General features: G+C 54.6%; 1 protein-coding gene across 2 annotated transcripts in view; it reads right to left on the reverse strand.

Annotated features, from left to right (window-relative positions):
- Positions 1-21,815, reverse strand: part of MYOM2 (myomesin 2) — a 73,997-nt gene extending 52,182 nt beyond the window's left edge. The window contains exons 1-3 of one of the 2 annotated variants that reach the window (XM_064477605.1): positions 21,797-21,815; positions 3,586-3,704; positions 2,180-2,341 (exon numbers count right to left, since the gene is read on the reverse strand). In XM_064477605.1, coding sequence (XP_064333675.1) covers positions 2,180-2,341; positions 3,586-3,692 — 269 coding nt within the window. In that variant the 5' untranslated portion in view covers positions 3,693-3,704; positions 21,797-21,815. Of the gene's footprint in view, positions 1-2,179; positions 2,342-3,585; positions 3,705-9,571; positions 9,661-21,796 lie in introns of those variants that run through there. The other variant, XM_031440378.2, reaches the window with a different exon arrangement.
- Positions 21,816-23,141: the final 1,326 nt, after the last annotated feature.

Genomic DNA, 23,141 nt, shown 5'->3' on the forward strand with positions numbered 1-23,141 from the left:
ACTGGGACCTTGTGTAAGATTCCTACGTGTGTTGGACTCGCCAGCAGCACACCCCCCCCCAATGTTTTATACTAACTACTAGGCCTGGAGTTGCTTCCCCTGACCCAGCCCCGAGCCCCATGACCCGGCCACGGAGGACGTGTCCCTGCTGCCTGGGGTGAGGTCTCGTGGCTTCGGCCTCTCGTGCAGAATGTCACTCATCCTGCATCCGCCCTCATCGCGAGCCCCTCGGACAGCTGCACCGGGCCGGGAGGCCCGCTTTCCACAGGACACAAGTAGGGGCATCAAAGGGACATTTCTAATCCGCCGTGTCTGCCAGGAGGACACACCAAGACCCTTCAGAGCACAGCGATGCTCTGCTGGAGTCTACATGAAGACACAAGCTTAGCTCACACTCATGATCCCACACCTTCATCCTCTCAAAGGACTGACCTGTCCTGCGAGTGAAACCAGGACCTGGCACAGGAGGTCGGTCACGCCCAGGGCCAGCGAGGGCGGTGAGCTGTCACGACAAGGACTGGGGCTCACTTAACGGCTCCCATCACCCTGGCCCGGGCCAGGAACAGAGCAGGAATTGCAATAAAATCTCCATTAACCCTGGCCCCACTCACCGAAACCCACAATTACTTAGATTTACTTTAAAAGGAGGAAAGACCTAATTTCAGTAAGATCGTTCACAAGGAAGACGTGCACACGGCTGTGAGAACAGAACATCGTGAGGCCCAACAGTGCAGACTCTCAGAGCACGGACGCTGGGCTCCGGGGAGAGCGGCACACGCCGACCCCCACCCGCCGCACCTGCCCCGACGGCCTGCCGTCTGCCCTGAGCGGAGGGACACAGCGAGACCCCGGTCAGTCACCAGTCATCAAAATACGTTCTCGAGCCAGGTTTGCTGTTGTGGGAGAGCAGCTTCGCGTGTTCCTGGAAGGTTTCCAACAGCCAGGATTGTCCAGAAACTTTTTTTTTTTTTTTTTTGGCTGAAACCACACAAATCACAATAACCCACTTCCTGATCGCTCAAATTAATACAAGTTTACTTCCTGCACTTCACCCCAGGAAACTGAGGGCGAAGACGTTTATACAACGAGCTCACACCAAGGTATGATGGATGAAGACAAAGTTACGGAGCTCCAGCCTTCGCACTCCCCAGGCCGAAGCCCTCAGAAGAGGGAGGACCCTCTCCTGACCCGACGCCTGGAAACCCAGACTTCCTAACGTGCACATTTTGCAGTGACTGTCATAAAAGAAGTCTGCATCCGGCTGTAAAATTAGCTTACGGGACGAAGCGCCCACAAGGCAGCTAACAGAGCGTTCAGACTTTTAAAAGCACAGGCTAGTCTTTCCGGCGAGCTGGTATCTTTATTAAGCAGCTTCCTGACTCACAGTGCAACTTTCAAACTGGAACTTGCTTACCCAACCCTCATTCTTCCTTCTGGTTTTGGGCGTTTTATTGATATAGAGACAAATTTCTAGAAATAAATATCAGAGGGAGGTAAGGAAAAAACCACAGGTACAAAGTGAAGCATTCGCAAGGTGATTAACTGCTTTGTTCTTGAAAGGCCCGAGGGCGTGGGCCACCTGTCTCTCTGGGAGCTGGAAACAATCCCAGGACGGGCGTCCTTGCTCCTCCACCTCACCCCTGTGACGCGCCCCCGTGAGCCGAGTCCACTGAGCCGCGGAGCGCGAGGGGGCAGGGCCCTGCCGCTCCGTCTGCGCCCAGGCCACTGGCCCCTGTCTGGACGACCCCCTGCCGGCACCTAAAGCTCAGGGCTGCTCCTCAGCCACCGAAGAGGCTGTGAGAGGACGTTCAGAAGCCTCAGTTCCCGCCCCTGGGTCTTGATGCTTCTGAGCGTGACAACCCCGACCTCTGGGGAAAGGTAGCGAGTCTGGGGGCCGAGGGACAGCGGCCTGAGGCCAAAGTCCAGCTGCGACACGGAGGCCATGGACGTGAGTCCTCTGGGCCCAGAGTCATCCTCCGCACGAGGATGCAGAAGTCCATCCCACCTGCTCTCCAGTCGGGGTCAGTCGAGATGGAGATGGTGGCGAAGGGACTGCACGCGGTCACCGCAGCAGGTGCTCCCCTCGCTGCTCGCTCACGGCCCCCTTCTTCCTCCGACCCGCAGAGCCCCTCCCAGGTCCCCGGGCGGTGTGTCTGGGCGGCAGGGGTGGGGGTGTTACCTCCTCTTAGTCTCCTGCGCCTCCTCCTCCTCCAGGGCGGCGCTCACCCTCTTCGCACAGATCCTGCAGGTCGTCGCTCCTTCCGCCGTCTGGCTGGATGCTCTCTGGGAAGACGACTTCTGGGCGACAGTCTTCTGGGAGGATGACCGGGTGGACGTACGCCTTGGGGAATGGTGACAAACTGCACGTGTTAGGGAAGTACAGAAATGTGCCACCACAAACCACAGAACTGTCCCTCCTTGCACAGGCCAGGCACCTGCACACGCAGGCAGGCAGGCACATGTGTGTGCTTCCCATCCACGTGAACACAGTGCGCACACACCCCCGTCTGCCCACACGCTCAGCCTGCACACGTGAGAACACACGCCTCCACTCAGGCACACGCAGACACATGTGCCGTACACACACGCATGCACACCCCCCACATCCCTGTGCGTGGCCTCCACCCCCGTATGCACAGCCCGTCCCTCCGAGGGGCGCTCTTCCAGCCCGAGCTCCCCGCCACCCCCTTCAGGACCAGCGAGTGCCTTCAGCCCTGTTGGCCTGAGCCCACGGTTATATATATCTGAAGGGATCTGAAGCTCCCCAAGGCTGCCGGGAGGCACAGCGAATGTTTGGCTTTGTTTGTCAGAGGGATGGCAACTCACCACAGGGACCGCGGGCGTTTCTAAATATAGAGCGCGGGGACACGCACGCCAGCGTCTGAGGCCCAGCCTCTCGGGCAGTGAACAGATTTGCTTTTTTGCCACGTGTATTGTTAATGTAGCAAAATTATCTTTGCTACAGGCTCCCTCTGAACTTGACTCGGTCCCCATCAACTTCATCCCACTGAGAGTCTTTTCCAAAAAGCCCTTGCTTTTCGGTGACCTTTTAGATTCTAGTTCTGGAAGCTGTGTGAAGAGGATTGAAGTCAAGGAGCACTTTCTGAAGGTCCTGCCTTGTGCCATAAACCAGGGGCTCGGAGCCAGTCTACCAGGCACTCCGAGGATCAGCCGGGACCTCCCAGGGTCTCCCAGATTTACCCAGGATCTCCCAGGATCAGCCGGGATCTCCCAGGGTCTCCAAGATTTGCCCAGGATCTCCCAGGATCAGCCGGGATCTCCCAGGGTCTCCCAGATTTACCCAGGATCTCCCAGGATCAGCCAGGATCTCCCAGGGTCTCCCAGATTTACCCAGGATCTCCCAGGATCAGCCGGGATTCCGTGTGGCACTCCAACACAATCTGCTGTGCAGCCGGCCCAGCCGTGTCCCCCTCTGGTGCTGGACATGGGCACTGGGGGCACCAGAATCCCTCCCCAAACCAGTCCGCCTCCAGGTCTCAGGGCCTGGAGGAAGCTTCCTGCCATGAGTCAGACGAAGCTTGTAATCAAAGCTTTGACAGGTCGAATCAGTGAAATCCAACTTACTTTTTCGCTGCATACTCATCCAGGAGGTACCTTGTTTGAATATTACGGTACGACTGGTCAAAGTGTTTGTGTCTCTTCTGGTAGAAAGGCAGGGTGACAAGGGACATCTTTGTGTTCACCTGCAAACAGAGAGCCACAGCAGAGCTGAGGTCCTGAAAGTTCTAAAGCGGTCGGGCTCCTGCGGTCCTAACGTGCTGTGTTGTTCCAAAGCCGGAAATCAACTCCAAGTAATAAAACCCTTTTACTGCTCGGCCATAAAAAGGAACGAAATAGTGGCATCTGCAGCAACATGGACGGACTTGGGTTGTCATACTAAGTGAAGTGAGTCAGACAGAGAAAGATAAATATTACATGGTATCACTTAAATGTGGAATCTTTACAAAATGTTACAAGTGAACTTATTTATAAACCAGAAATAGACTCACAGACATAAAGAACAAACTTACGGTTACCAGAGGGGACAGGCAGTGGAGGGGTAAATTAGGAGTTTGGAGATTAACATACATAATAAAACAGAGAACCAACGGGGTCCTACTGGACAGCACAGGGAACTACACCCAGTGTCTGGTAACAGCCTCCAATGGAAATGACTCGATAAAGAACAGATGCGTGGATACACACATGCACGTATAGCTGAATCACTTCGCTGCATTGACACGTTGTGGATCAACAATACTTCAAGTGAGAAAAGGGAAAAAATAAAAAATTTTAAAAACCTTCTTGGCGGGGGAGGGAAGTAAAAGAAAGGAGATGTGCGAGGAAATGATCTCGGGCACCTGTCCCGTTCCCTGGGACCTGATTTCACTTCGCGTTTGCGTCCATCAAAATCAGAAGCTTGGGCTGCATGTCTCACTTCATTGTAAACTCAACTGCCATCTACAGAAGACTGTGTTTGTTCACAGCAATGCGCACAGCCACGTGTGAGATAAGGACAAAAATAAAACTCAGATTAGGGAGGTAAACAAACCCCGAGAGCACAGGAGACGAGGAGATAAGGCTCCACGAAGCGAGGAGGGAGCACGCGGGGCAGCGCGGGGCAGCGGGCAGCCCCGGAGGCCCTGAAGCAGGTGATGTGGTAGAACAGCCCTGACGTCTGGGGAGCTGACAGGGGAGATGGCGGTGCGGGGAGGGCGTCCCAGGAGGCAGGCAGGAGGCAGGAAAACACAGGATCTCAGGACACGAAAGAGGAGACGGGAGAAGCCACTCTGGAAAGACCAGGACCACGGGTGGAGGGCTCGGCGTCTGCGGCAGGAGTCGGAGCCTCTCGCTGCTCCGGAGGGGGCTTGGAAGAGGAACGCGTCTCCAGGACCCTTCCAGACCCTCCCTTCTAAAAGCACATCTCACGGCTACTTGCAGACTCGCTGGGCTGGAAGGGCAGGAGAGGGGACTGAGCCCAGCATGGCAGCCTGGGGGACGTGGGGAAGGGAGCGCTTTTCAGTTAAATTCTCCCCTAACGAGAAGTCATTGAGACCCAGCCAGCAGCCTGGGACGAGGGGGGGGCAGCGCGGGCGGGCGGAGGCCCTCTGCCGCACACAATCCCCCGGGGAAAGAAAACGCCAACTTCCTGGGCACCGGGCTCTTTCTGAAAAAGGCGTGCGGACGGCACTCCTAACTCTCTGTGAGCGTTAGCCTCCCAAAGGCAGGGGCTCGAGAGCCCCTCCAGGCCTGAGCCCCGCACCACTTGTGTTTACACTGGAATAATCTGCCTGGTTTAAAGGAGGAACCCTCAGGAGGCCCCAGGGCACAGCCCAGGGGACAGAAGAATGGAAACCAGGAGCAGGAATGCCAGGCCCTGCCCTGAAATGGGTCGTTAAGTTCACTCTCCCCCTGCGCACACACCTCTAAGCGGATGGTGGAAAACTTCCCAAAACACATAACCCATCCCAAGTCTGTGCCTCACAGTCAGTTTCCATCAGACGGTGATCCCCTAGGATCGCAGAGCTGTGGCGCTTGGGAGGATCCTCAGTGTCCAAACCCCTGCTCTTCGGGGGAGGCTGGGCGGGGCAGGGGACCCGGTAGCCACAGAGGAGAAATGGTCTCCCAAAAACCATATGGAAAGGGCTGGCCATCCACAGGTCATCAGACTCCTATTTCTGGGCATTTTACACTTTTCCACACTAACTCATCTCAAAAGTCCCTCTTAAAAACCAACTAGTCCACCAACCACCACGAATCCATTAAGGGTCCAGCGTGTGTCCTATAGCACGTGGCATAAAACTGACTATAAATGTGCAGCAGAACGCTGCACCTACTGGAACGCAGGGAACACATATCCCCTCCACCCTGCCTGTTCCGACGGATGTGCCATGAGGCTGAGGTCAAGTGCACAGGCTGTGACATCTGACAGACCTACTGACTCCGCACTTCGGTGTGACCTTGGGCTAACCTCGCGCGCCTCTAACTCAGGTAGTCTTCTGGATCCACGCCGTGCTTGGCACCGTGCTTGGTGGGGAGTAACCGCCAGAACGAGGCAGGCCCCACACGCTCTTGCTGTTTGCTGCTGCTGTTAAGCTGAACTCTGCAGGTAGGAGGAGGCATCCACAAGCATGCACTGATCACTCTAATATCTGCAACATCCCCAGCTGCAGCTCAGTGGGTCTGCTAATGAGTGACTCAAGGTGAATCGTGAAGAAAAGCTTCTCGCTCATAACGGTACACATTCCATTTTCTGTCCCTGGAGTGCCTCCCTGTGCTGGGGAAGGCTCACAGAGCGGGCATGCTGGGGGCAGATGTCACCACTCTGAACCAGTTTTGTCTCCGAGACGCCTTCTCCAAGGTACCTGCCCGAATGCAGGGAAAGTCAGCCACACCAGAATGCCCAGAGCAATCCCCGTGGCTGCCACTGCCCCGGTGGCCCTGCCCTGTCACAATATTTACCTACATCTGTGCTGTTACCCTTCAAATCTCTCTGCATTTCTTGGCAGAGGGCAGGGTCCAAGAGTGGCCAGGGTGGCAGGAGAGGATAAGCTATCTTGACACATTTAAACTGTGGCAGCCAGCACCCCCAAAAGAGGCGGCCCCCACTTGACAAGATGCTGCTCTTGTTTTGAACGTGGAAGGGTTGGGAAAGGTCAGCGGTGCCCACAGCTGGTGACCGTGCACCTTTAACTGGTCTGCACTGTGCGGTTCAGCGCTCCGTGCACAGGCCACACCCGGCGTGTCTGGGGAATGGTGTGACAGGAGCCTGTGTGACCTGCAAGTCCTCACACTTCCCACTGGGAGCAGACACTTCGAACAGATGAGGGACGTGGGCCAGAGTTTCCGGGGCCCCTTGCACCGAGGGCAGACTTACTGCTCCCACATCCCCTCAAGACAAGGTGGCAGCAAGCAGGCACTCGTCGCCCAGTGCCCGCTGTCACTAAAGGAAAGTCATGGGGGGGGGGCCAGCAACCCGGGGGCTTCAGGACTCTCCTCGTTGTTTGCCCTGCACACCTGGAGCACCTGCCGCATGCCCGCCAAGCCTGGACCAGGGAACCATAGCATTTCAAGGACAGAAACATCTCAGAGACGCCTGCTCCAGGGATGGTAGCAAACCCCGTCTTCCTTGCCTTTGACCCCGGCCCGGGAGTGCCCGCAGGGCCACCACACAGCCCAAGCCCATGCCCAGGGCACTCATTTGGGTTCTGCCCCCTGGACCTCGAATTCCAGAACATTCCCAGCTGTCCCTGACCCTGCCCGGGAGACCGCCTGCAGACGGGGGTGAGCACACCTCTTGGAAGCGAGCTGTCTGCAGGCTCAGCACAGGCTCCGAAGCTGCATCCTGAGGGTCGCCAGGCAACGTGAGGACCACAGAGAGAACGTGGCCAGCTGCGCTGGGAGACACCACGACTAGAGGGCGGCAGCGGTGGTCTGCACGGTCTCCCCACACTTTCTCCTTCTCAGGGAAACGACCGCTCCCCCAAAGGCAAGGAGAACAGCCGTCCCCCAGCACGGGTTCTGGGGTGCACCCGGGGCGGGGCGCTGGGGCCTGGAGTCCCGCGCAGACCCCACCACCCACACAGCTCTCGGCTTCTGCTTGCTTCGTGGGGACTGAGGGCCGGAGAAGGTGACAGATGGCGGCCTTCAAGCACTCAAAGTGCCCAAACTCGAGACCGAGTCTAAAGCCACCGGAGGCAACACCCCACTCTGAGCACCGATCGTCCTCAAATACCAAAGACGCGGAGTGGCCCAGGTCCACACACACGGGTTTTGGTGCTTTCCACAGCTGTGACTGAACTGACACACTTGAGATGCCGCCTCCCATTCCCGACCTCCTCCTGCGAGGAAACTGAGGCTCAGGAGGTGACGAGAACCCCCCGGTCACCGGTGCCTGGTGACGGAGCCAAGCTTCCATCCCGGCGTCTGACTGGGCACTGGCCCGCCTTCCACCCACGGACGCTCCTGACACGCTCGGGAATCATGAAACCGAAATGAAACGTGAGCCTGTCCTCAAGCTCAGGGGACTGGGCGCCGCTCGCTGGCTTGGTCCCGGCCCTTCCTGCGAGCACTGCTGGGGCCCATCTCTCATGTCACCCAGGAGGGTGACATCTGTGCACACATTTCAATTAAAACACATTTACTTCCATTTAATAGAAGAAACTGGCATTTGTGCAGCTGAAGTTGTCCAAGTTCACGAACACACCGCACTCGAGCTCCCCTAGAGGAAGAGAAAGGACCGGTCCACACCCCCAAACCACTGCGCCCTCCGTTCCCGAGACGACTGTGAATTACTTCCCCCGAGATTCTTCCAAACCTCTCAGCTCCAAAAGTAAATCTAACCGGGCACAAAATAGTTCTTAAACCGTCATCATCCGATGCGGCCTGACGTCTGATGTCCGGCAGCCAAACTCCCAAGTGTTCCTGCAAACCACCTTTCAGACCCAGGACTGAATGTCTTCGCGGTTTCTTCAGCTGCCTGTGCCTCCTCACGGCTACAGGCCTCTCCAGCTCCCAGGGAGCCTGTCCCTGCGGCCCCATGGCGTAAGCAGGGTCAAAAATGTGCTGCTTCCTGGACAGGTGACGTTCCAGCCACTCAGCAAGCTTGTCACGCATTGAGAGAATTCAAGACAAACCAACAGTCACACACCTATTTCCTCCCCTAAAATTGTACCCCCAGATTCTCCTCGTTTTTTAAAGAACAGGCACATGAGTGAAGGCGCTAGTTTCATGCAAAATCGTTGCAAACATGACCCAGACTCGGGTATTAAATGACTCCTTTGAACACTCTCTGCTCCATGTGCTCTCCGATGCCCATTCATCTCTGCTCCAAGAGAAAGGACCTTGAGATCAGGAGGCAGAGAAAGTCAAGCATTTCCCCTCATAAAGACCCCCTTCGTCTGCCTGCCGGCCCCTCCCAGGCCCCCTGAGGGCAGGCACCCAGCAACCCCACTGCCTTTCTCTGGGGCAGCTTTTCAGGAGCACGACCAGAGAAAGCTCAGGCTCTGTTAGGAGAACTGAGCCAGAAAATTCTGCAGGACCATAACGCATCCAGAGGCACAAAGGAGACACCGCGGTCTTGAGCTGAGACCTCTGAAAAAGGGACAAGCACTGTGTTCTGCCCCGTCCCCTCCAGGCCACAGTTCAGGTCTAGGCTGAATAGCTCTGGTCTCTTCTTTCTTAAGAAATACCCTCATTTACTTCACACCATTTCAAACCTGCCCTCTCCTCAAAGGGGCTCTCCTTCCTGAGATGCATGAAAACTGCAGGCATCAATCAGCCAACCCAGGGACCCGCCGGAGGTGCTGCAAAGCCCGGGGTCAAGACGCAGGTGCTGGGAAGGGGCCCCGAACCTCCCACAACAGAGAGTGTGCAGATCCAGACTGCATCAAAGACACCCGGGGCTCCGACCTGACTGCCGGCTGACTTTTCCAGCACGGAGACGACTGTGTTGTCCACTTTTCTTCACCCTGACATGGATCCATTTAGGAAATGTGAGTGCAACCAGCTGGTGCACAGCTACCACTCCAACGCCTCGAATGAGAAAAGGAAAGAAGAGACGGAAACTTACCCAGAGAGAAAGGAAAGCGGCAGAGAGGAGAGAGGCTCAGCCTGCAGGCTCCGGCCGAGGGAAGCAGAGTGTTTCTTGCTCCAAACGCCCGCCACTCCCTCCCTTTTATGGCCGAGGAAATGCTATTTATAGACCCTGGGACGCCTGGCCCCACACTGATACCTGCGTCGTAAATCATCAGCCTGATCTTAGGAGGGAGCAAGTCTAACTCCAGTTGGGGAAAATCGAAACATGGAAAGCGCCCTCCTGACTCACAAAGGGCGCTTTTCACGCCCAGGAAACTGAAGATGCAGCTACTGACCCTGGAGAAGAGGGTGGGGCTGGCAGCCCGCCCTCCCCACGCATCGTCACACAGCGCAGGAGTTCACAGACTCATTTTCAGTCCTTGGGAGCTAGTCTCCCTGGTCCCTAAACGGGCACTCCCAGAGGGGTCCCTAGCCACCACTTGACTGCAATAAGCATGTTTACCATTTTGGCCGCAGCCCCGAACTCCAAGGGCACGGTTAGCCATGGATGGAGGATGAGGGACAGTGGCCTCTGTGGTTGTGAGTGTTTGGTTGTTTTTTGGTTTTGTTTCTGCTTTTTAATTTCAGAGATGACTGGAGCTCTGACTCGGTTTCATCCTGGGGTTCGTTTAGCCAGAACTCCTACCTAAAAGAGGACCTGTGCCTAGTCGGCAAGTTACATCTTATTTATAGTCATTACCACAGGCGTGCGCGGCATCCGAACCGCCCAGATGACTGCAGGCTGCCCGTGCTTTTGCACAGCATGTGTCCAAATATAAATAACATGCGACTGGCATGATCGATCTTGGCTGTCACCAGGCACCCACTGCCCAAGGAGGGCCCCGTCTCAGAGGCCAGGCCCAACCGTGGTCCCACCGGGAGCCGGGGGGCTTCAGCAGGCCGACTGTGGGGCTCTGTCTCCCCATCGGTAAAGCACGTGAGAGCAACTGGCTCTGAAGTTTGCTGCAGAAACTAGAGAGAAAAACATACAGGACATGCCCAGGAGTCTGAAAAACAGGTCAGTGGACAAGGAAAGGCACACAGGCGCACAGACATGGACACAACCCAGGTGCCCGTCAGCAGCTGACCAGCTTCAGGTGTGGTGTAGACACATGCGCTGTGGAATATTACTCGGCCATGAAAAGGTATGGAATATTGTCATCTGCAGCTACATGGATGGACCGAGAGCCGTTGCAGTAAGTGAAGCCAGCCAGCCAGAGAGAGGCAAATATCGCATGGCATCATGTATACGTAGAATCTAAACTATGATGCAATGAATCTATATCAAAACAGAAAGAGACTCACAGACGCAGAAAACAATCTATGGTCACCAAAGGGGAAGCTGGGGGAGGGATGAACTAAGAGTTCGGGATGAACAGACACACACCACTATGTAAGAGCAAGACACACTGAACCCCAATTTCTGAGTGCGTTTCCCTGATACACCTTCTCGTTTCTCCTGATGTCCCCAGCAACCCACCCACCAGACCACGGGCCCCTTCTCCCCAGGTCACAGCACAACCTCTGTGCTCAGTGAGGCTGGTTGGATTAACCAACAGAGGGGTAGGTCAGAGACGTGGAAACTCACTTCAGTAAACGTGACAGTGAATAGTGGCTCAGAACTAAAAAAACATCCAGGGTTGACAAAGCGAGGCTGTATTTAGTAATTCTTTACCTCCATTTATCGGATACATTCACACATATCTATGTATATGTACTTTATATACATATACACTTTAAAATGTACACATACTTTAATTAGTATTTATGGGACATCCACTATGTCCCCAGCTCTGCGCAGTGGGTGATACATCAGGTGTCCCAGCGACTCACACTACTGTCTGTGACGAAGGAGTTCTACCCTACAGACAACCAAAACAAGACTGTGCCCAGCAGGACGGGGCTCTCGTCTGCAGCAACTGAAAATCCAGACAAAATGCAACAGAGAGAGATGAGAAGGTGAAGACGGACAGAGAATGCACAGAATAGCTAGGACAGACAGACCGACAGATCGATGGTGGATGACTGGTGATAGAGGACCGACAGACGGACTGGCCAATACAGATAGGTAACTGACTGACTGATAACACCTACATTATTGAAAGATTGATCGATAGATTGATGATAGATATTTGATAGACTGATTGATTGATTGTTGATTGATAATGGATGGATGGATGATGATCCATCACCAGCCAGGATTTGGGGCACCTTCACACCACCCTCTCCTCTGTCTCTGTGTCCTTTTCTGTCCCTATCAGGCACCCTCACTGGATCCAGGGTCCCTCAGACTCCAGTACGACCCCAGCACAATCCTAACTAATTACATCTGTTTCCAAATAAGGTCGCACTCGGAGGCTCCAGACGGATGTGAATTTTTCAGGGGCCAGAGCGGGAGGCGCTCTTCGACCCAACAGGAGACCAGCAGAATAAACAGTACGTGGAAGTCCCAGGTGTCCACGTCATGGGAGTTACAGGTGCATCTTGAACTGCCCATGACTTGACTGGGACACTGTGCCGTACACCAGAAACTGACACACTGTAATTGTACTTCAGTTAAAAAAATAATAATAAAATAAAATTTAAAAATAAAAATAAAATACCCATGACTAATACGCTGAGGAAAAAAGGTTACAAGGTAGAGAATTTCATCAGAGAACTGAAATTTTATTTTTAAGGATAGCATAGATGTTTTTGTAATTTATTCCTTACTTTAAAAAAAAGATCTTTTTAGATCAGTTTCGGGATCACAGCAAAATGGAGTGGAAGGTACAGAGATTTCCCAGAAACCCCCTGCCCCTGACACGCACGGCCTCCCCCGTTACCGGCCTCCCCCGAGAAGGTGCATTTGTCACCTACAGCAGGGTCCCCTCTTGGTGACATACTGCACACGGGTTCTGGCAAGTGGATAACGATGTGTACCCATCACTACAGTGTCACACAGAGTAGGTTCACTGACAACAGCGCCTCTGTATCCCGCCTGGTCTCCCTCCCGTCCCAGCCCCTGAACTTACTGCCCCCAAAGCTCCGCCTTTTCCAGAAGGTCCTGGAGTTGGAATCATGCAGGTAACCTTGGCAGACTGCCTCCTTTCACTTAGGCACACTAATTTAAGGAGCCTCCACGTCTTTTCACGGCTTGAAGATTCATTTCTTCTTGGTGCTGAATCATACCACAGCTTATTTATCCATTCACCTGCTGATGGACGTCTTAGCTGCTTCCAAGTTGGGCAATTATGAATAAAGCTGCTGTAAACACCTGTGTGCAGGTTTTGAATGGACTTCAATTTTAACTTATGAAACTGGTTTTCCTGAGTTTCTCAGCTCATCCAGCGGGAGCATAGGGTAAGAGTAAGTCCAGTTTTGTAAAAACCACCAAACTGCGGCTGCATGCCCGCTTCTGCCCCCCGCCAGCAGTGACGAGAGCTCCGGCTGCTCCCCACCTCGCCGGCACCTGCTGTGTCAAGTCCGGACTCGGGCTGCTCTCACAGGTGTGCGGGGGTGCCTCGCGGCTTTAAGTTGCGTTTCCCTGGTGACACAGGATGTGAAGCCCCTTCTCAAATGCTGACTTGCCCTCTGTGTGTCTTCTCTGGTGAGGTGCCTTTCGTCAAGACCCTTTTTGAAGTGTCTTGAGCAGAAGTTCAAGTCTTCTGCCCAATTTTTAATCAAGTTTTTCATTTTCTTCTGTTGATGTGTAAGAGTCCTTTGTACATTTTGGGTAACAGTCCTTTATCAGATGTGTCTTTTGCAGATAGTTCTCCCAGCCTGTGACTTGTCCGTTCATTGCCTTAACATCATTCCACACAAAGCAGACATTTTTAAATTTCAAGAAGTCCCACCAATCAGTTATTTCTTTCTTGGATCGTGTCTTTGTGCTGTACCTAAAAGTCATCGCCATACTCAAAAGCCATCTAGATTTTCTCCTGGAATTCATTTTTTTAAAGAATGAAATGAAAATTCTGGAACTGGGAAATCCAACCGAAGAGATTAAGAACTTCATGGGCATTTTTAGCAGCACCCGCTCTCTCTCCTTCTGTCCCTGAGGCCGACACACCCTCCCATGGAGTAATCCCAGAGCAGGCACAGGACTGGGGCGTGCTGCGAGCCCGTCGGCCAGGAAGGAAAGCCCCACAGCCCCCGGGGCACCTGATGCGGCCCTCCGCGGGCCCTGACTCAGGAACACGCCACGGCGACCCGACGGCACGCCGGCCCGGCTGCACTGCACAAGCTCGAGGAGGGAGAAGGGGCTGAGCACACTGAGAAAAGCACCGAAGATGCTGAGAAGATCCAAGCCAAACTTCAGGACGTACCACTGGGTCCTCTCCCATCACTAGTCCAGCCTCTTCAAGCCTCCCCCAGCGTAGGAACGACTCCGCTCTCCGCCGCACACTGCGCCCCACCAGTGGCCTTGCCCCGCCGGCCTTTCAGTCTGTCGTGGTCACGTCCCGCTTGTCCACTTCCCACGGCCCTTTGGCTCCTTCCAATCTCCCTCCTGCCCCCTTCACCAGGACAGCTCGGGGTCCCCATGACCCCACGTCACCACATCCAAGGGGCACGTCTGCTCTCAGGCTGCGCGATCGCTCACCGCCGTCGGACCCGGCTGACCTCCCCCCTCCTGGAAAGTGCGTCCTCTGCCCCTGGGGTCCCATGCTCTCCCTGTCGTTTCCATGTCTCTGGATTTTTATCTTCTCTGTCCTTGGCTGGCACCACCTCCTCCAGGCGCCATGAAATGTTGGAGCTCCCCCTCCCCGCATGGTTCACAGCCCCCTTCTCTTCCCACCTGTGCCCCCACTACCTCATGCTATGCTGTGAGACTCCATCCCGAAGCAGGTGCCCTCCTAGGGTAACCAAGCCCTTATGTCCAGCTGCTCCCCCACCTCCTTCTGAAAAGTAGACAGAACCTTAGACTCAACCGTCGAGGGCTAAACTCAGTCCCCACCCGCCGCACCCACCCTGGTCTCCGTGTCCAGGGTTCCCTGCCCCACGCGCAGCACAAGGTGGACATCCAGGACGCCTCCCCCAGGCCCCACTTCCTTCCGAACAATCCTGCTGCTGACCCTCAGTCTGTCCACTTCCACGGCCACCACCCCACTCACACTGGGTGGACCTCTTGCCTGAACTATGACTGTCACCGCGCTCTGCACACACCCCCTGGTGCCTCCGGGGACCCCACTGTAAGCGATACCCCTTGTCTCCATCTGTCGCTGCACACTGGCCAGTCTATGTCGCCCACCAGACAGGGAGCCAGGGGGCTCTGCTGACCGGGAAGTCCAAGGACCCAGCTCCAAACCCGGCACAAAAAATACCAAACTAGCTGATCTGCCTCCTTCCACACTAGCAAGAAACTGCACGGTGATCCCATTGGAATTCTTTCCAATGTCAATGCAACTGGGCCGCCGGCATCTGGGCATTCCTCAACGTCTCTGTAATGGAGCCCGGAGTTTTTCCATATTTTGTAAGCCAAAACTCCTCCTAGGAAACCTGGCAACAGCTCTCGGCCACATACCCTGCAGGTGTCGTGTGTGTGTTCTGTGACCTCCAACATCTTCCTGGAGGAGATGGGGGAGCTGGCTCGCAAGGTCCATCTGGACCAGGTACAGGACAGGAATCGCTTAGCAGAGAGGAGACCCAACGAGACTCTGAGGACGCACGTTGGGGAGGAAAGGCCGAGACTGGGGCTGCTCACAGTGTAAAGGCGACCACAGGCTTCTCTGCCCTGATGAGAGCCACGACCATAATGTGGCCCTTAATGCAATATTCATGCTTGTGTTTAAAGCTATGGGAACTGCCTAGCTGACCATCAGAACTGGACACTATAGGCCTTTCTTCTAAACCACCTGTCCCCTGTGCCCAAGGACTTGTGCAGGCAGACGGGGACTCGGTGTCCGCCTGCAGCTTCATGGTGACGGAACCGAGCCGTGCCCGTGGAACGAGCAGCATAAACCCGTTCTCACTGTGGAAGCGCGGCTTCATCCTGTCGGTTCTGCCTACAGGTTTCTGTTCACAGACGTGGGCCTCCACCGATGGGACGTTTATCTCGACACTGTCATCAAACAGTCAGAACCAGCCTGGAGGCGGTGAGACCTGGCCAGAGCGCCCTGAGCTGGTTCTCAAGGGCACTGGCACCGGGCCTGGTTTTCCTGTTTGTTAATCTGTCCCTGAAGCCGCGTGGCCCGGGCAGATCCTCTCCCACCGCCCCGGCCTTGGCGGCCCCATTTGGAAAGTGAGATTAGGTGATCCTTGTTTAAGCCCCGATAGGCTATGATTTCAATCCTGGATGACTGAGCAGGGAAGGGAGCGTTACCCCCACAGACAGGGTCGCCAGCTGCCTGGCTTGGAACGGGAGCCAGGGAACAGGGACACAGGGCAGTCACGCCAGGAGGATTCTGTTCTGAAAGCGCTTAATGGCTTAAAGATTACCACCAACGCAGCCAAGCCACGCACTTAGAAGAACAGAGGTTGTAACGGAATAAAAATGGGTGGAGGGTAAGAGCGGGTTCAGCAGGAGACGGACCACATGGACCACGTGGACCACGCGGACCACGCGGCCCTGGGCTCTGGGGGGCGGCGGTGGACGTGGTGTGCAGACACAGACAGGACAGAGGCCCACCCACCGAGGACCCTCAGAGCCGGACGCACACTGGCAGGCGCCCCACCCGGCCCCTTCCCTTCACCCAACAATTGCAGAAATTGAGGCCCAAAAAAGTCTTAAAAAATCAGCAGGGTCACACGTCCTGCATGGGTTTGAACTAAAATTCAAGTATCTTTATCTTCAAGCCCTTGTGATTGAGCCTCCAGGGAAGGGCTGGTTCCCATAGCTGGAGTGTGAAGCCAGGTCAAGGTCAAGGTCATGGCCATGACCACAGTTCAGCACATGACCTGGGCCACAATCCATTCAGGGAGGTCACAGCCAGAGTGAGTTACGGGGTGACTCACACAGGTCAAGTCTGCTGACACGCCAGGCCCCCAGACACGTGAAAACATGGGCTTAAGGTCCAATTCTTTCTAAACACACGGCGGTAGGAAACAGTGGCTGGAATGCAGCATTGCTTAATGCTCATTTCCATCACGGTGCCGTCTGCCCCTCGCTCCCGGGAGCAGACACGGTGGGAAGGGCGGACCAGGGCGACCTCTGGGCCAGAGACCTGTTCTGCCCAACACCGGACGTCTGAACACGGCCAGGCCTGGAAAACCACAGTGGTCTCCCCGGGAGGTTCCAGTCTGCGTTTATGTGACATTAGGAGATTGTGTTTGTTCCTTGAACCTCCTGGGAACCCCAAGATTATGCCAGTAAGAGCTTCCCAGATCCCCCAAATACAACTCGGCTTTTCAAACACAAAGGTGCAGGAGGAACGGTTCAGCTAAGGTCAGAACAACACTCCGCCACCCCATCCCTGGACCGCTAGGCCTCTGGGCCCCTCTGGTTAGAACGAGGCCAGCCCAGCCGCAGGAGCCCAGCCCAGCCCTGCCACGGGAAGCGGTCCTCATGGGCCCGGGGCCCCCTCGAGTGCCTGCAGGGTGAGGGGGCCCGACAGCACAGAACTGCCCCCCAGGACGGCCACCCGGGTCCAAGGCCACTGTTCCGAGGGTGCTGAGTGATCAGCACGCAAGCTGAGCAGAGCAATTGGCTAATGACACCAAATAAATGGCCAAATATTTGATTCGGGACTGACATTCAAGGCTTGTGTCCTTAAGACTGTCTCTCATGAGCCCTGCGACAGTGCCGGGCGCCCTGGGCGCAGACACAGGTTTCCCGTAAAGGAGGGCTGAGGATGAAGTAGGTGGCTCTTCGTCCAACCAGGGCTACCAGGACCTGCCTGTCTCAGCTCAAGCTCCCTGATCCCGTGATAATCAGGGAACCCTACAACTTACCATCCAAGCGGAACCCACTCTAAGAGTGAGAGGAGGATTGTGACAAACACTCGGGGACAACAGGCACACACTTGCTGTCACCTAGACGGCCGACTTCACGTGTCAAGTGGGCGGGGCTGAGGGGCTCGCAGGGAGCTGGCAAGAAGTGGTCCTGGGGTGTCCGTGAGGCCGTGTCTGGAAGAGGTCAGCATTCGGTGGGGTCACTGAGCAAACGTGGCCCTCCCCGTGTGGGCAGCGTCTTCCCAGCCTTGGCGGTCCTGACTAGAGCAAGACGGAGGAATGGAGAGCGTCTCACTTTCCTCCTGCCCTGGGACGTCAGAGCTGCCGGCCCTCAGACCCTGGACTTGGACGGCGTCCCACCCCCGGCCGTCCTGGTCGCCAGCCTGCAGACGCTGGGCGCAGCGCTTTCTGGCCTCTGTAACCCCTGGGCCACTTCCCACAATCCACCTCCTCTTGTGTCTGTCTCTCTGCCCACCTGGCCCGCCGGCTGTCCCTCTGGAGGACCCCGACACACACCCTAACCACACCCCGCGTGAGCCCAGCACCCACGGACCTGGAGACGCGGACCCGATCAGGGGTCGGACGTACTTCAGAAAAAGGGACTCGCTTGCCAGGCGCTCTCTTGGTGAGGCTGGTGCTTTTTCTCCAAAAGACGATTATTCTTCATTCTGGTCTGATTAAAAGCTGCGTTCACGTGGTTTTGCTGTTTTTTCTATGAGCTACACATTCATTTTCCTTTTTTATGCTTGTGAGAAGCTTGCACAGAATCACCTCCCTTGCCTTGAGGTTCACACTGTCTCTCTTCTTTGAAAGATTTCTTTTATCATTGTCGTTGGAGACGACGCCGAGAGAAACGCAGAGATTAAACCCCAGCGGTAAAGTGTCCTAGGTTCATGGAAAGGTTGTTCACATAATTCTAATTCCAGCCAGTTAGGGCTGAAACTGCAGACCGGATGCCCAGGGCCTAAGAGCACTCAATTACTTGTAAATTAAGAGGCGACCTTCCTGAGTTAAACTTGGGGGTCATTTTAGAAATTTGAGAAATTATTTTCAAAGTGCACATAAATAAGGCTATTATTACGCTGCCCCAGGAGAGGCAGGAGAGAATGTCTCGTATTTATTTTTGAGAACTATTCCTGGGGCTGGCATATAATAGACACTCGATAACATTCCTTGGTTTGGTTGTTTAAAAGAAAATAAAATGAACTGATTCAAGACATGGGGTCCAGTCAGGAACAGAACCTGCTTTAATCCTGTGGAAAGTGAAAGCAGAGGAATCAACTGCGGACTTTTTTGACTTACAAATGAGATGATGCTAAAGTATCAAAAATTAGCAATAAACAAATAGTTATCATTACTATTCATTACACAACTCATTCTCATTTCTGAATTCAACATTTCTCTGTTATTAACTATCTGCAGATTACAAGTACTCCTTTAGCCCAAAGTTTCTCAAACATTTCAGTTTTGGGCCCTAATCACCCTTCAAAACATCCCAGACAGCCTTCATTTCATAAATGCCCCATATTCACCCCGTTAGAAATACAACTCATTTTAAGGTAACGAAGTCTAACCCATCACATGTTAACAGAAATAACGTATTTATGAAAAATAACTATTTTTGAACACACGAAAAAATAGAATGGGACGCTTTTCTATGTTTGCAAATCTTTGGTTTTAAGACAAGACAGCCGGTGCCTGTTCCTGCGCTCAGCTCGCGGCGCCCCATTTTGGGGCGGAAACGCGGGGAGGGGACCGGGCTCCCAGGGCCGGGCCTGAGTCAGGGCTGCGAACAGGCTTCTCGTTTGCTGGAGGCAAAGCTACCCGGCGATTCTTGAGGATCAGGCGCGACGTGGAAGCCGACACCGCAGCCACAAGCCCGCGCGCGCCACGCTGGTGTCCCGGGACCGCGCCCGCCGCCGGGGCGTCCTCCCCGCTCGGCGCGGGGCGTCGTGGGCCGTTCGGAAAATCGGGCTCACCGAATTCACGCAGGAATTCCAAATTCCACCGCACGGCAGCAGAGGCTCACGCTGTTAACTCAGCCACCAGCCTCATCAGTACTGGGAAGCTTTGGCCCCAGACTCCCTACGAGGGCACAGATCCCCGGGAGACCCGGGACGCACTCTGAGAAGCGCCATTTCAGCCTAACCTGCAAAGCTTGACAAGGTGCACGTTCAACTTGCGTCCACTAGATGGCGCGCCAAACCTGCGGACCCACCTCTGCCCTTCCGAGGAGGGGAGAAAATCTATTAACAGATTTTAAGAAGAAAGTCCAAAGTATTTTATAGGAGAGAGGGAAAACACTATAAAGAAAGTTAAACAATTGTATTACAAATAATCTTCTGAGGTTTTGAAAAAAAATTATATCAGTCCTGACTTGGCTCCAGCTAGTGACTGTAACTGTATGTAATCAAAATACATCAGTGTCAGGAAACTCCAAGTTGAGTAATCAAATTAGTTATTTGCAGCAACTCTTACACTGAAAATAAGTTTTTAAAAATCTGAAGGGGTGTGTGTGTGTGTGTGTGTGTGTGTGTGTACATACTGGGACTGTTCATTTTACGTGTCAACTTGGCTAGACCGTGGCACCCAGATGTCTGGTCAAACACCAGTGGAGATGTTCCTGTGACAGCACTTTTTTGGATGGGATGAACATTTAAATCAGCGGACTTCGAGTAAAGCCGATTGTCTTCCCCGGTGTGGGTGGGCCTCGCCCAATCAGTTGAAGGCATGTACAGAAAAAGATCGAGGTCCCCAGAAACAGGGAATTCCGCCAGCAGACAGCCTCAGACTCAAACTACAACTCTTCCCCGGCCCTCCTGCTACCTACCCTATGGATCTCAGACTTGCCAGCCCCACCGGGTGTAAGCCAATTTCTTACACTAAATCTCTCTTTCCCTTGGTTTTTGTGTTTGAGTTCATGTTGGATCTGCTTCTCTGGAGAACCCTGACTAACACACACACACACACACAGAACTGACAAGGAATTCTGCAAGGCACACCAGCCGGAAGCAGAGGGAATAATAAAGCCCTGCAGTGACAGATAACTTTCATGTGACAGTCTTACAAAGGAGGCAGAAATAAGTTCTGCGTCTGATAGGAGGTAAGGAGTCCTTAAGTGACCTGTCCCTGGAGCTCCAAAGAGACACATCCTCGGGACAAGGACACAGTGGTGCAGAAGTACAGTCTCAGGTCAAGCCCTCTGGACCCTCGAGAGGAACTTAAGCCTTGAACTTGGCTAAAGGGAGTCCCCGATGAACAGTCCCCACCCCACCCCCACCCCCGGACGCCTGGAAAAAGTATGTGTAAATAAACTCTGAGAAAGGCACCTCATCTCACAAACCACTTTCCAGCTGCAATGACCAGCATCTTGTCAAAGGTAAGGAGACACCCGTGCAGACTACTCCATGCAAGACAGACCCGCTGAGACTCCCGGGACTTCTGCCATCTGGGGAGTCCTCACCAGGGAGGCGCAGATGGAAACCACAGTGGGGCAGCCCGTCACCCCCACGGCAGCCATCATACGGGCAGGTGACAACACAGGGTGGAGAAGACCTGCCAACACATGAGCGTTGATGAGGCCCCATGACGGAAAAGAGGCGGGCCGTCCAACAGTCACCACGTGACCCACCGATTCCACTCCCAGGTATGAATGCTAGTCCCTCCACACCCCGAGAAGAGCCCCTCAGAACACCCCGAAGTGGAAAGAACCCAAACACCCGCAACTGATTCATGGATAAAATAAAATGAGGTCCAGTCACGAAGACCCCAGATGACGTCCTAACATGGACTGTGTGGTGGCTGAACAACCGTGTAAACAAACTAATAACCACTGAACTGCACACTTGAAACGGGTGCATTGCATGGTGTGTGAGTTATATCTCAGTAAAGCTGTAATAGAGTGAAAACGTGTGAAATGCTGAAATAAGTAAGAGACAATCTTGAGGATATCTAAGTTCACATGAAAACGCGTCAGGTTTCAAAAACAACTAAATAGAGCTTTGAGAAATAAAAATTAAATAACCAAAATCAAGAACACTGAGGATGGACTTAACTGCAGCCTCGGTACAGCTGAAGAACTGGAATAAATTCTCCAGAGGAAAAACGACTAAGAAAATAGAGAAAACCTACGAGCTATGAAAACCAGCGTACACACCGCTCTAACGTCCACTTTGTTAGAGAGTGACAGAGACGCAAAAGATGAGGAGACAGTGGAATTTCCTTAATCCCAGAACTGATGCAAGTGCCAATCCAAAGGCTTTCCCAGCAGCAAAATTCTGTGATGAAATAGTTGACCCAGACCAGGTCAGCGTTACCCAAGATACTAACAATTTTTTTGCAAAAACGTAACTGTGCTCACGTAAAGGCGGTGACATTTCAAATCCACTCCTGCCTCCTGTCGGCTGCACAGAATCCCGCAGAGAGAAGGTGACTCAAGGTTCAGCGCAGCGCCGCCTGGCACAGGTGAGGAGGCTGACGTCCTCGGCGACGGTCTCCAGTTCACCCAGAGCCCCAGCACCCCGCCCCGCTGCCCCCAAGCCCAGCGTCACCCACCCGGCCAGCTTCCGGAGACCCAAAGGGCCGCGTGACTCCGGGAGCCCGTCTCCTCCAACCCCCGCCTCCTCCAGCACCTGCCATTCACCGTTTAAATTAAAGGACGGCTTCCCCGTGGATACCTCTTCCCCGTGAGGGAAGGAGGCTCCAGAAATATACCAAGGGCAAGATCCGCTTACTTCCTTTCAAACACGGTTTGAAATTTTAACGAGAAAGATGTTGGCTTTAGAGGGATTAACGAAGTCCAGCACGTGTGGGGACCAGGCCCTCCTCTGGGTATCAGGGTTTCAGACGAAATGCTGCCCGTGTTTCTGAAAAATCGACTGTCAGGGCCGGAGACGACCGTGGGAAGCAGCGGCCAGGACGGGCCGGCCCGGCCCGGCCCGCGGCCCCCAGCCCCGTCCGCGTGCACCTGCTGCCGTCCCACCGCGCAGGCGCCTGCAGGTCTGCGGCCGCGGGGCGGAGCCCCGGCCCCAGGGGTCGCGGAGAAACGCGCCGCTCCGCGGTGCGGGGGCGGGGCCGGGAGGGGCGGGGCCCGGCGGGCGGCGAGGGAGGGCCGCGTCAGAGGGGGCGCTGTCCGACGAACCACGGGGTCCAGCACAAACGAGACGCAGGCGTGGCCGCCTCGGTCCCGGGCGACCTCGCGGCTGCCGAACGCGGGCGTGTCCCCCGGGCTGCCTCCTGGGTCCCTAACTGTTACGGTACGAGCGCTAGGTACGGTTTTTCTAGCCTCCTTACCAGCTCTGCGCTGCTGTTTGGGAGTCTCCCAAAGCCCCCGCGACGGGAGGAACCCACGTTTGTTCACGCCTCGGAGTGACCTGCATACAGGGCGGTGGGCGCACGGAGGGGGCCAGCCGTGTGCTGTTACTGACAGAAGCGTCGCTGGAGGACGTAACTCCTCGCAGGACGTGCGCCACCTTTGAAAAGAAAGCTGCACTTCAGTTCTACTAACAGGCATGTCCTGTGCGCGCGCACGTTCAGTAACATACATGTACGTAAGGGGGTTGGAGAGTATCCCGTGTGCCCCGGTCTATCTCGTAACAGCTGTGATGTCACTTAAAATATTTCGGTCCTTCCCAGTTCAGCGTCCTGGTATTTAGTTCCCATTTGGCTCCGAAGTGTGACGTTTTCTTTGTCCAGCA

The sequence above is a fragment of the Camelus dromedarius genome, chromosome 22 (assembly GCF_036321535.1).
Source record: "Camelus dromedarius isolate mCamDro1 chromosome 22, mCamDro1.pat, whole genome shotgun sequence".
NCBI classification, from domain to species: domain Eukaryota; kingdom Metazoa; phylum Chordata; class Mammalia; order Artiodactyla; family Camelidae; genus Camelus; species Camelus dromedarius.